General features: G+C 44.1%; 1 protein-coding gene across 1 annotated transcript; it reads left to right on the forward strand.

Annotated features, from left to right (window-relative positions):
• Positions 1 to 2,641: 2,641 nt before the first annotated feature.
• NAA20 (N-alpha-acetyltransferase 20, NatB catalytic subunit) lies at positions 2,642 to 5,881 on the forward strand. Its single transcript, XM_085228123.1, has 6 exons — positions 2,642 to 2,777; positions 2,867 to 2,891; positions 2,973 to 3,063; positions 3,403 to 3,538; positions 4,493 to 4,638; positions 5,551 to 5,881. Exons 1-6 carry the CDS (start codon positions 2,725 to 2,727, stop codon positions 5,634 to 5,636), a joined length of 537 nt encoding a protein of 178 aa, XP_085084249.1. The 5' UTR covers positions 2,642 to 2,724; the 3' UTR covers positions 5,637 to 5,881.
• The last annotated feature ends 6,522 nt before the right edge of the window (positions 5,882 to 12,403 follow it).

The raw sequence follows: 12,403 nt of genomic DNA on the forward strand, positions 1-12,403 counted from the left end.
ACATCTCCCTTTTCCCACAGTGTCCCTCAAGTACAGATGCTTACCAAGTGTTTGTCCTGGGGTTCTGCAGCTGCTTATGCGTTTGGTGGTGGTGAGGGACTGGACAAAAGCTTTTCCATTGCACAGTTAAGATTGTTGCTACTTGTGTGATATTTGTGTGCATGTGTGTGTTTGCATGTCTGTGCATGTGCCAGCCTTGTCTTCCAAGGTTGCTGCACTGCACTGAGCTGCATTGGTGGTGGTATTCTGGTTCATCTTGTGCATTGTTAGGCTTCTGCTCTGAAACTTGCCCATACTTGTGTCTCTTGCAACTTTCATTATAATGAAGTCCCTTAAGGCTTGACACTATTATCTCTGGACAAGTGTATAGCACAGGAGATCTAGAGAAATGCTGGAACAGAAGAGGTGGAGTGGTGTAAGCTTTTAGTGAGTTTGAACTCCAGAAAACAAAAGCATAGTGTTCAAAGTCATTTAGCGTGTAACGTAGCACTAGAGTTGAAAGGGTAGAGATTTGGGTTCCAGACATGACAGCTGTTTTAAGTGTCAGATGTGCTGTGAGGTGTCCTGGGGGTTGATGTGGAAAATGAAGAGTGGTGGTTTCCTCTTGTGACACCTTATGGTTGATAGCTGCATGTTACAACTGGTGAAATATTTTAGTCTTGGGAGATAAAGAGGTTGAGCTCTAAACCTCAAAGGTATGCAGGCTTTGATATTCTCTGCATTTGTGTGTAACTTGTGCATCTAAGGTAGGTTGCTGAGGCGAAAATGGAATTGAATGGGAGTCTAAGGCATTTTTGTTTTATGGAAAGTGACTTCTCTAGCAGTGTTGGCCTTTTCTCCAGTCTAAACAATTGGAAAGAATTGTCAGCTGAGGATGGCTGAAGGGAGTTCCTGAGTTGTGCTCTTGATTTCCATCAGAGAGCATGGAAGCAAGTAAAAATGAAAAAATGCTGTTTAGTCTACTTGGGACCCTTCCATTTGCCACCTTCTCCCCATAATCTTCCTGTATGTTTTCTCCAGTGCATTCCAGAGCAATCTTATTGCTCTTCAGTCCCTTCAGATGTCTTCCATTTCACTCAAGTTTGTGTTACCACTCTGCTCTCCTTTCCATGTCACCAAATCCTTAGTCTATTCTGGGCCCTCTGATTAGCTCAAGAACATTCCATTGGTATTTTTGGTGCACCCCATAGTGTTTCTTCCACTTGTCTCCTGGTTCTTTCAGGATCCTCCAACTTCTGTTCAAGCCAGATACTCCCATGTGCTTCCGTTATGTTCTGCAGCCCCTCCCTGCCCTCCTCCTCCCTTACATTGGAACTCGGAGCTGCTCAGGACCACTACAGTCCACTGTAGAGCTCTCTTTGCTGTTTTTTTTTGCTCCACAGAACCCCTCAGGACACCTAAATTGGCTCATTCCCATCAGGAGATACTCTCCCTCCTTTTTCCTCTTTCCCTCAAGACCCCTGTAATTGCCTAATGGTACTTTTCGTTTCAGTGTTCCTCAGAGTTCTTTGCCATGTTTCCGTCAAGGCCTATTGATTTGCCGTATCTTCTCATAAGCTTCCTGTCCCCCTCACATCCTAGGACGCTGATCACGTCTGATGTCCTCAGTTCCCCTCAGATTCCCTTAGTACCTCTCCATTTGTGTCTCTCTTGACCTTCTTTGTCCCTCAGATTCTTCTGTTTGCTATCCAGAATCTATATATGCTATTTGATCTCTTTAGGACTCCTTTGCTCTCTTGCTATGCCTGAAAGCCCTCCAGTTCGGATTGGTTGAGGATGTTGAGAACCTTGAGTCCTGCAGCCTCTACATTCCCCTTTTAAAGCAGGGTCGACTGGAGTAGGTTGCTCAGGACCAAGTCCAGTCAGATGTGGAATATCCTCAGATACGTAGGGACACACTGCAACTTCTCTGGGTGACCTATGCTACTGGGTTGACCTTTTTTTTTTTTTTTTTTTTTTAATTTAAAAATTAAAAGAAGAATTGATGTTGACATGGAATATTCTGTATTCCGAGTTCTATCTGTTGTTCCTTGTCCTGTCCCTTATCAGAACTGAGCAGAAGCTGCATCGTTTTCTTGCCTTGCTGCCACTGTGTTCTGGGTCCGGAGTAATGTGAGCCGGGCCTCTGCTCCGGCGGTGCGGCCATTGCAGCCCGTCACTGGGCAGGTGATGTGTGCCAAACCATCAGTCAGCACTGTGCAGGTGTGAGTAATGAAGTACGATGATAATGCGCTACACCATTAAAATGTTGGTGCTTATAAGTAAGTATCACGGCAGGTTTGCTTTTCCTGCGTGGCCGTGGCGGTGAGGGCTGCGCATCGGGCGGGGAACGCCGCGCAGGACGGCACGGGGCCGCCGCATCTCCCGGCACCAGTGAGGGAGCTGGCTGGCAGCGCTGCGCGCCGAGCCTCGCGCCGGCCCGGTGCTAGTTTTGCACAGTCTGAAGGAGCCTCCCCAGCTCCCGCCGCCATCCGCCTTTCCTCCAGTCCAGCCGGAAAAGTGGAACCCAGATCGCGGCCGCAGAGCGGGGCGGGCAACGGCGCCGCCACCCCTCGCAAGAGGGGCTTCCGGGGCAGCAGGAGGGGCTTCCGGGGCAGCAGGAGGGGCTTCCGGGGCAGCAGGAGGGGCTTCCGGGGCAGCAGGAGGGGCTTCCGGGGCAGCAGGAGGGGCTTCCGGGGCAGCAGGAGGGGCTTCCGGGGCAGCGCCGGCAGCAGCGCCGCCGCCATGACCTCGCTCCGCGCCTTCACCTGCGACGACCTCTTCCGCTTCAACAACATGTGAGCCCGAGCTCTCCTCGCGCCCCGGGGTGGTCCGTCCCCGCGCGGGGCGGCCGGGGCTCTCGCTGAGCGTTGCTTTCTCTCCGCAGCAACCTGGACCCGCTGACCGAGACCGTATCCTTCCGTGCCGCCGGCCCCGGGGAGGCCTCGGGGGGCGCCGCCTTTGACGCTGTGCTCCTTAACTGAGGGCTGCAGTACGGCATTCCCTTCTACCTGCAGTACCTGGCGCACTGGCCCGAGTACTTCATCGTGGCGGAGGCCCCGGGCGGGGAGCTCATGGGTTACAGTGAGTGGGGGGCGAGGGCGGCCGCGACGGGAAACTTGTGGGGAGCGCGGGGCTGCGGTGTCGGGGCCCGTTCTGTCGGCGTGCAGGTGCTGCCGCCGGGAGCTGTAAGGCTGGGGGTCGTTCCGACGGAGCTCCAGACAGAAATGTGGCCTTCGAGGTACGCCGCTCTGTGACCCACAACTGTACGGAGCTGTCGAATTGTAAGAGTGATAACGTAGATACCTCTGGTTCAGTCACTGTAGCTGTCTGTTTATCACTGCCTTGCTCTTCTGTGAAGACGTATAGCTGCAGCGTGCTATCCCCGAGGTGCTGCTATGCTGATACTCTGTGTGTTTGCAGTAATGGGTAAAGCAGAAGGCTCTGTGGCTAGAGAAGAGTGGCATGGGCATGTTACTGCGCTCTCTGTTGCACCGGAGTTTCGGCGGCTGGGTTTGGCTGCCAAACTGATGGAACTACTGGAAGAAATTTCAGAGAAGTGAATATCATACTTTTTTCAAATTTATCTTTTTGAGTATTCTGCCTATAGATTCCTGTCCTTACTTTAGGTATGTGATTTATGTGAAACAGACCCAGAATCTTCCATTAACTAGTGTCCCGAGTGAAAGATTTGCTTTAGTGAGAGAACAGGAATTATGAATGTTGCTTGGTGGTTTAAAATACTATGATTTCTATGAAAGCTAACTTCCCAGCATGAATAGGAAGTAGCAGAGATGTTGTAGAAAATGTCCTTTTCTTAATAGGAAGAGAGCTTCACGAAACATCAGCTGTTTCCTACAGAACCCCTAACATGCTCATTCACTAATCGTGGACTTTTTGCAGTCCCCTCAGGTGCAGGATTGGATAAGTGTTGTGCTGCAGATATTACCTTAGCTCAATTTCTGTCTCATGCTGGGTTACTGCAGAAAACTTCAAATCATCAAATAAACCTGCAGACTATTTGCCAGTAGGGGCAACCCCATTGTGCTTGATAAAATCAAAAGTAGTACAAACCTTTGTAAAACTTGCCTCTTGAGGAGAAAAGCTATTTCCTGTTAGGTAACTGAGTGCAGAGACTGATTTTCCTTGTGTGTTTTGAAGTAGCCAATCCATAAGTTAATGCAATTCAAATGCATCTGAAGTATAGATTTAAAAAAAAGCAAATGTTTTACGGAGATAAAGCTTATGTGGGTATTTAGTTTGTCCTGTTCTTTCTGTTAATAATTCTGATGCCACTGGTGGGTGTGGAAGATTGGTCATTTGACTATCACAATTATTTCTGCTGATACCAGATTTGTTCCTTGTTAAAGGAGTGTGTCTGTTATTTCTGTGAAGGATGTCTGATTAGTGCACCACCACATCAGACTTGTTCTTGTTCTGAATATAGGCTGTCAGTTTTTAATTGGCAATATGTTTCCCTGCTCTTCCTTACCATGTTTGTTTGTTTTCAAAGAAAGGGTGGATTTTTCGTTGATCTCTTTGTGAGAGTATCAAATCAGGTTGCAGTAAATATGTATAAGCAACTAGGCTACAGTGTATACCGGACAGTGTTGGAGTACTACTCTGCTAGCAACGGAGAGCCAGATGAAGATGCTTATGGTAAGTGCTTGTTCTGCCTCAAGATAAATGGAAAGGTTCTGATGCTGGGCATCCCAAGAATTGTTTGTATGTTTGTTTTGTTTTGTTTTTTTAGTATGAAAAAATTTAGTTGGTGGTTGTTGAATGGAAATTTATTTACTCCTGTTGATAGGTTTTTTTCCTGCTGAGGATTACATAGTTTTAAGTACCTAATCTTGCAGTTCGCACATCTTATCGTGTCTGTGACAAAATAAAATATGAGACAATTAACAAGTGCAAAGACACTTTATTCCATAGGTAAGATTAAATAACATAGTTACATACCTAATTCTTCTTTTCTGAGTATGCTCCTGCAAAGTGTCTGGGCCTATCCCTAATGGTATTAGGGAAAATAATAGCCCTGCTCTTTTTTATCTCCCTCTCCCCCTTGGTAACAGGGACTTGAAATGTTATTTCCCCGATGTCCTGATTAAAATGTGACAAAAGTTAATGGTCAATAGTGACAGATTTTTTTCAATTAAAAGGGTAAAGGACATGACCATTTCAAATATATTGTTGGTACCCGTTAACAAAACCGAAGCAACTGCTGTTTGCTATTTCTAGACACATTTTTTCCAGTAAGTATCTTCCACAAAAGCTTTTGTGGGCATGGTGTTTATTTTTTTTCATTTGAGATAGAATCATAGAGTATCCTCAGCTGAAAGAGACCAGTGAAGAATACTGTGAAATACAAGGACCATGGACAGACATCTACAATTCTGCAGATACTTTAAGTCGTGTTTTTGTTCTTTTAGTCTAACATTTGAATTTTGTGCAGTGCTACATTTCAGTTGTTAACATAGATGCTGATCTTACTGTAATAGCAAATTTGCTTAGTGTAGCTTTGTGTGATGACTCTTGTTATAATTAAATTTTTGTTTTCCTTTACCACAGATATGAGAAAAGCTCTTTCCAGGGATACGGAGAAGAAATCAATTATACCTCTGCCCCATCCTGTGAGACCAGAAGACATTGAGTAACTGTAAGCTGTGATTCTCAGGAAACATACTAAGAGTGTCAGGTTCTTTCTCTGCCAGCCCATCAAGGACTTACGGATGAGAAATCTTAGGCTTTATCTTCTCTTTATATGAAACGCTGAAAACAATATTGAGAAGCCTATGTACACTGCCTCTATTGATAAGATAGTTACATACTTTTGCATTCACACTCATGATTTTCCTCTCAAATATTGGAAATGCAGACTATTAAATGAGGTAACTCCTGATGTGGTGTGCATTTTTTTTTTTTTTTTTTTTTTTTTTTTTTTCAAACCCCAACTGTCTGAAGTCGGTAATAATGAAGCTCCTAAAACGTCCTTATTCATGACAAACAAAAATCACAGAGTGGTTTGGGTTGAAAGGGACCCTTAAGATCATCTAGTTCCAACCCCCTGCTATAGTCAGGGACACCTCCCTCTGGCCCACATTGCTCAAGCCCCATCCAGCCTGGGCTGGAATGCTTCCAGGGAGGGGGGAATCCACAACTTTGCTGGGCAGCCTGTTCCAGTGTCTCAGCACCTTCATAGTAAAGAATTTCTTCCTGATATCTAGTCCAAATCCACCCTCTTTCAGTTTAAAACCATTTCCCTTCATCCTGTCACTACCTGCTCTTATAAGAAGTCCTTCTCCAGTTTCCCTGTAGCCCCCCTTCAAGTACTGGTAGGCCGCTATAACGTTTCTTTGGAGCTTTCTCCAGCGTGCATGGCCCCAGCTCTGTCAGCCTGTCCCCATAGGAGAGATTTCATCCTTTGGATCATTTTTGTGGCCCTTCTCCGGACACACTGCAACAGGTCCATGTCTCTGCTGTATTGAGGACTCCACATCTGGATGAAATACTCCAGATGAAACCTCACCAGTGCAGAGCAGAGGGGTGGGATCACCTCTCTTGCCCTGTTAGCCGCACTTCTTTCGATGCAGCCCAGGATATGCTTGGCTTTCTGGGTCATGAGGGCACAGTGCTGGCTCATATTCAGCTTCCCGTCCACAAGTATGCCCAGCTCCTTTTTGGCAGGGCTGCGTCCAATCCTTTCATACCTTGGCTTATGTTAGTAATGGAGGTTGCCTTGACCCAGGTGCAAGACCTTGCATGTGGATTTATTGAACATCATCAGGCTGAAGGCTGTCTGGGTCCCTCTGGATGGCATCCCGTTCCTCATGCATGTTGACCGCACCCCACAGCTCAGTGTCATCATCAAACTTGCTGAGTGTGTGCTCGACCCCACTGACAATGTCATTTATGAAGATATTAAAGAGTATTGGTCCCAGCACCCCAGGAGGATACCTCTCACCAGTGACCTCCATTCAGACATGAAGACATTGACCACCACTCTCTGGATTAGATCCTGCAGCCAGGTCATCGTCCATCAAACAGTCTACCCTTCAAATCCACCTCTTTCCAATTTGGAGAGAAGGATATTGTAGGCTACTGTGCCAAAGGCCTTACTGAAGTCCAGATAGATGACATCATTGGCTCTTTCCTTGTCCATTGACGCAGTGGCACCATCAGAGAAGACCATAGGTAAGTCAAGCAGGATTTGCCTTTGGTGAAGCCATGCTGGTTCTCCCATATCACCTCCTTGTCTTCTATGTGCCTTAGCATCGCTTCCAGGAGGATCTGCTTCATGGTCTTTCCTGGCACAGAGGTAATACTGACAGCTTGGTAATTTCTGGGGTCATCCTTTTTACCATTCTTAAAAATGGATGTGATTTTGCCTTTTTTCCAGTCACCAGGGTCATCACCTGGTTGCCACAATTTTTCAAGTATCACAGGGAGTGGCTTGGTGACTCCATTGACTAATTCCCTCGGGACTCTGGGATGCATCTCATTGGGACCCATAGAATTCTGGATGCTCAGGTAGGACTAAGCATGCAAAATTTGTGTGTTGTCGGGCACTGTAAGCTATACAGCTGGACACTCCATACTAAAGAGATCTATATACAGAAAGTTGTCTTTTTAATCAGGGTTTTGTTTTATCTATAGATACAATAAAGCGTTTGCGTACACTCACACATTGCCTTGCTGCTATTCTCTTATATTTGTTGTGAGTCGCTTGAACCCTTGACTGCTCAGGTAACATCTCCTTGTGTTGTCGAAGTTTCCTTACTAATTCTGGCCATTAACGAAGCAGTAGATCACGGAGATGCCAGCCGTACCCTGAGTGCCTTGCACTCACCAGATGTTGGGCTGCACGGAGTCACTGTAGAATGTGTAGAGACACCAGCAAGAATTGGCAGAAGTCAAGAGAAGAAAAATGGCAACAGGTGGACCTCAAATAGCTAACTGTTAGTGCAATAAATTCAAGATTATTGCATGTAGAATGGAAACCATAGGGGAAAAAAAATCTCTGAGGAGAATTCTTTTGTGCTATGGATGTCGTCTTGTTAGAATCTTGTGTTATAGGAAACTGAGGCTGCCTTGTAAACTCAAGTTTTTATTTAAAAAATAATAATAATTTAAAAATGCAGGGGAAAATAAAAAGTTAACCATAAAATATTCTCTACTTCTAGAATGTGTTGTGCTTAGGTAGTTCTCGTATTAGTTCATCGGAGACTCAAGTATTCCTTCTCTTGCTTGGAGGAAGGAACCTCTGTGTATGTATTTCCTTGCTGTAGTATTTGTATTTGGGTGTCAACATTTCAAGGGCTGGTTTGATCCAGTTCTGTGACCAGCAGGGTGACCCACAGACCCACACTCTGGCAAAGAGAAAAGGGGAAAGGGTAGGGAGATGGGCCTAAAAACATTGGCAATGATCTGAGGAGAAACAAACTAATGTACTAAATAGGATATCAGAATGCAAGACAACACATAATAATACAGTATAATACCATATGATTAGAATTGGAGCTAATAAATAAAATGACTGTCCAAAAACCAAAGGCCTTTGTATAAGTAACCTGAAGCAATATGATACCTGCAACAGAGACAAGTCAGACAAATGAAAAAGGGGGGTCTTGTGATCTGCAAACGTTTCTTATCCTTTCCTCTGAGTGGAAATGGTAACAGAACAGCAAACAGTCCTCTGGGAGATGCTGTTCTCTTCTTGGACAGGTACCCAGAACCGCAGCATTAATTCTTTAACTCCTAGTGCAGTACACGAGGTGATGATGTGGAATACCAGTAACAAAAAATCATAAAACCAAGACAATGGGAAAGAGAGAGACACCTGCTTTCAACACACTGCTGTTTCTGCTTTTGGAAGGCAATGGCAGTGAACGGGTGAAATGCTGGGTGAGAAGAGGCTATCATTATTGTAGTATAGTATCGTAATAGTAGTATATTAATATTTTAGTATGATATAGTATAGTATATAATCCTAGTAAGGATTACTAGCGCAACAACACATCATCAGCAGGGTAAAACTAACTTGCCTCACGAAGGTCTAACCCCAGCTCACGTTCCCTATTACCCCAAAGAGGGAGGATGGGATGAACCGGCTGAATTTGTGCAAAATGAAACGCAGCTGTCATGAGGAGATATGGGTAGCGTATGTACTCATTTTCTCTAAAGCTGAAGTTGCCACCATTTCTGTCCTTAACTTAAAGACTATAGTAACGTTAACAAACATAACTTCACCATGCGTTGCTTACCTTTGCATGTCAAAATTTCTGTGTTATTGAAGAAAACTTATTCTGTTGATAAAGGGGTACAGGACTGTGGCGTTGCTGTTTAGTGAAAGGCAACTTGTAAGCTTCTCTTGAGCACAATACAGAAGGTGCTGCATAACATCCCATTTCTTGCATCTCTGTTATCTCTTTCTGGCTCTTCTTTCTACCATAATACTAATCCAGAGCATTACATCTGGAGTCGTGATAGTATACAACGGAGAGTAATTGTGGCTGGCCTGTGAGAACCTGATTGTGAAGCTTCCGCCTTGCTGTCGAGGCTATCTTGTTTGTCAGGAATTCAACTCCAGAATGAGTTTTTTGAAGAAACAAGTTCCAGCCATCACTTGCATCCAAGTATGAAATCCCTTGATTCTGTTTGAAACCTGTCAGTTGCTCTCTATAGGCACACTTATTGACTAGTTATGTTCAACACAAAGAGTTGCCACACATGATTAGCTTCTCATTTTACAGATTATCTAAAGGCATTTCCTTCTCCTGTCATGGTTTCATGATTTTTCGTTATCAGTATTCCACATCATAACATCATGTAATGCACTGGGGGTTTGACTGCTGATGCTCAAGTTCCGGGTGCCTGTCCGGAGGAGAAGAAGAGCTACATTTCCCCAGGGGGCTTTGCGGTCAGCGAGGAGATAGAACTCCCGGCAAGGTCACCTGATGCTCTCTTCTCTGCCTGCGCTTCTCTGTCTGCGCTTCTCATCTCAGCGTTGTGGTGAGGCCGATCCACCTTCAATTTCACACACTCTCTCTCTCTCCTTATAAAATTCTGTTGATACCATATTTGGTAAATTACTTTGTTTCACCTCAGATTGTTGCCACTGTTTTCAATTATTTCGGGGTCTCCTGTTTTCCTTTCCGGGGGCGCGGATCCGCGGATCCCTCCGCCCTTCTAGTCACGGAACCGGGCCGAACCAGCCCGTAAACCATTGACATCTCCCAAAGAGTCTCTGTATAGAATTTACTTCTCTTTGTGATATATAAGCAATAAATTCTCCTCAAGCAGAACTGCAGAGAGGAAAAACAAGTTTGAGGAATCTTTACCTATCACTTCATCATCTGATTCATTGTTTTGGAAATAAGACAATATGAAGTATGTCGTATGTCTTTATGTTAGTAATTTGTCATCACATTGTATTATCACTGCAATTCCTTGCGAACTGAGAAGAGGCAACATGACTTTCAGCATGCCTGAGTAAGAGTCTCTTGCTCTTCTCATTTGTCCAGGGATGTGAAGAATTGAGGACGTGAAACATATGGTGTGATTATTTGGGATAAAGTTGGTCACATTTACAGGAGAGCAATTAAAAAAATCTTTCCCCAGAGTTGTAACTGAAATGTTTGCAAGTGAAATTTAGGCTTTGTACTCCATGAGCACTTCATTTGACCTCTGTATCTGTGTTTGTTCCTGCCAAGGTAGCACATGCTCTTCTTATAACAAACACTGTTCGTGGGGACAATTTCATGTCTCCCACAATGACAACTATGGAATAAATAGATACTACTTGACTGCATATCTCTTGTAAGATGAGCATGTCTCCGTTACGTTTTATGTAGCTGAAGGGAAGTTGGAAGTGGAGCAGCAGAAAGAAGCTTAGAATTGTAATTACTTCTCTTAAATTTGAAAAATAAAGTAAGTGCTTGTTTTCTGTTTTTGGTCCCAGTGACGTGGCTATGAACAAAGGAAGGCATATCAAATACATTTGGATTACCTATGAGCGCACAAGGATCAAGTAATAGCAAAGGCCCCATGTTGATTTTTTTTTTTTTTTTGGTAAACATTTTGGGTAGTAATATCTGTGGAAAAATGTTTTATCTGAACCTGTTTTGGCATTCTTTTGTATAGATTCAGTGACTAGGATGTAACAAGACTGAAGGCATTACAGAGATCACCTGCAGTGTTTCAGAGACCATGTAAGAGGCTGTTAAATGAATGCAGAATCTGATGACTTTTTACTCTTCCCAAAATGAGTTTAAGTTGCTTTTTTTTGTTGTTGTGGCAGTTCTTCAATCCCAGATAAGCGACGTTTTTATCTGTTCAAACAGTGCACAAGAAGACTACAAAAACCCTCAATGAGCATTGCCAAAAGAATAAAACTAATATGCCTTGAGTCTCTATTTGTCAGAGATACTGCCAGCGTGATGTGTAACATCAAGACAGTTATGAAGATCAATTGAGATGAAGTTGGTAAAGTGATGCAAAGGAGGTGGGTAGTTGCTCAGACAAAAGGAAAACTTCATTCCTGATAGTACTTTTGCTGCTGAGAAATAAAACCAGATTCTGAGGTAAATTCAGTAATGTGGACTACCCCAGGCTGGCACTTAGTTTGTTCTTCAGTGTCAACATCTGTCATGATTTATTCTGTACAAGAATTTGCAGATTTTGTCAGAAGCTATTCAGACATGTTGCTGTTACCTTTATCAAGGACTGGCTGCTGCTTGACATGCTGTCTATGTGTTGATAATATGCGTATTTCTTTTATGCTTCCCATCCTCTTGAAGTTTTGTCACTTATTTTTAGTTAATCCTCAGAATGCATCTATGGGTGTGGTTCAGAAATCTGCCCACTTGCTCAACCAGAGTGACTAAGATTTTCAGGAGGAGCTTGAGCTAATGAAACTGTGTGAGGAAATTGTAATCTTGATCCCATCCAATAAGCAACTTAAAATGACCTCAGTTTCACAGACATCAGAATTGAGTTGCTAATGAAAAACAAAATTATGCTGCAGGTAGGAAATGTACTGTTGGGAGACCAACAGAATGAATTGAGGCCAATGGCAGTTAAATAATAAATTTTTCTTTAATTCCCTGCCCCCGCCCCCCCGCCCGCCTTTCGTCTTCTAATGTTGTGTTTTTCCTTTGTCATGAAAAGAAAGAAAGAATGGATCGCCAGGGACTGTGCTGTGGGTCCACGTCAATGCCGTAGAAGAAGTTCATTCTGCAGTCTCTTACAGGTCTTCCTCCCGTTAAGTTCATACTCTGTTTCACTTACCTACCATGTATCCTTAGAAGAACGATTGCAGAAGAAGAGTTCTCCTACTTAAGGATTCTGCCTGTCCATAGGGACATTGGGTTGGTTTGTCTGGAACTTAGGAGCTTTGTGCTCGTGACTTCAGTTCTTTCTGATA

Source organism: Meleagris gallopavo, chromosome 7, assembly GCF_905368555.1.
Source record: "Meleagris gallopavo chromosome 7, MGAL_WU_HG_1.1, whole genome shotgun sequence".
Lineage (NCBI taxonomy): Eukaryota > Metazoa > Chordata > Aves > Galliformes > Phasianidae > Meleagris > Meleagris gallopavo.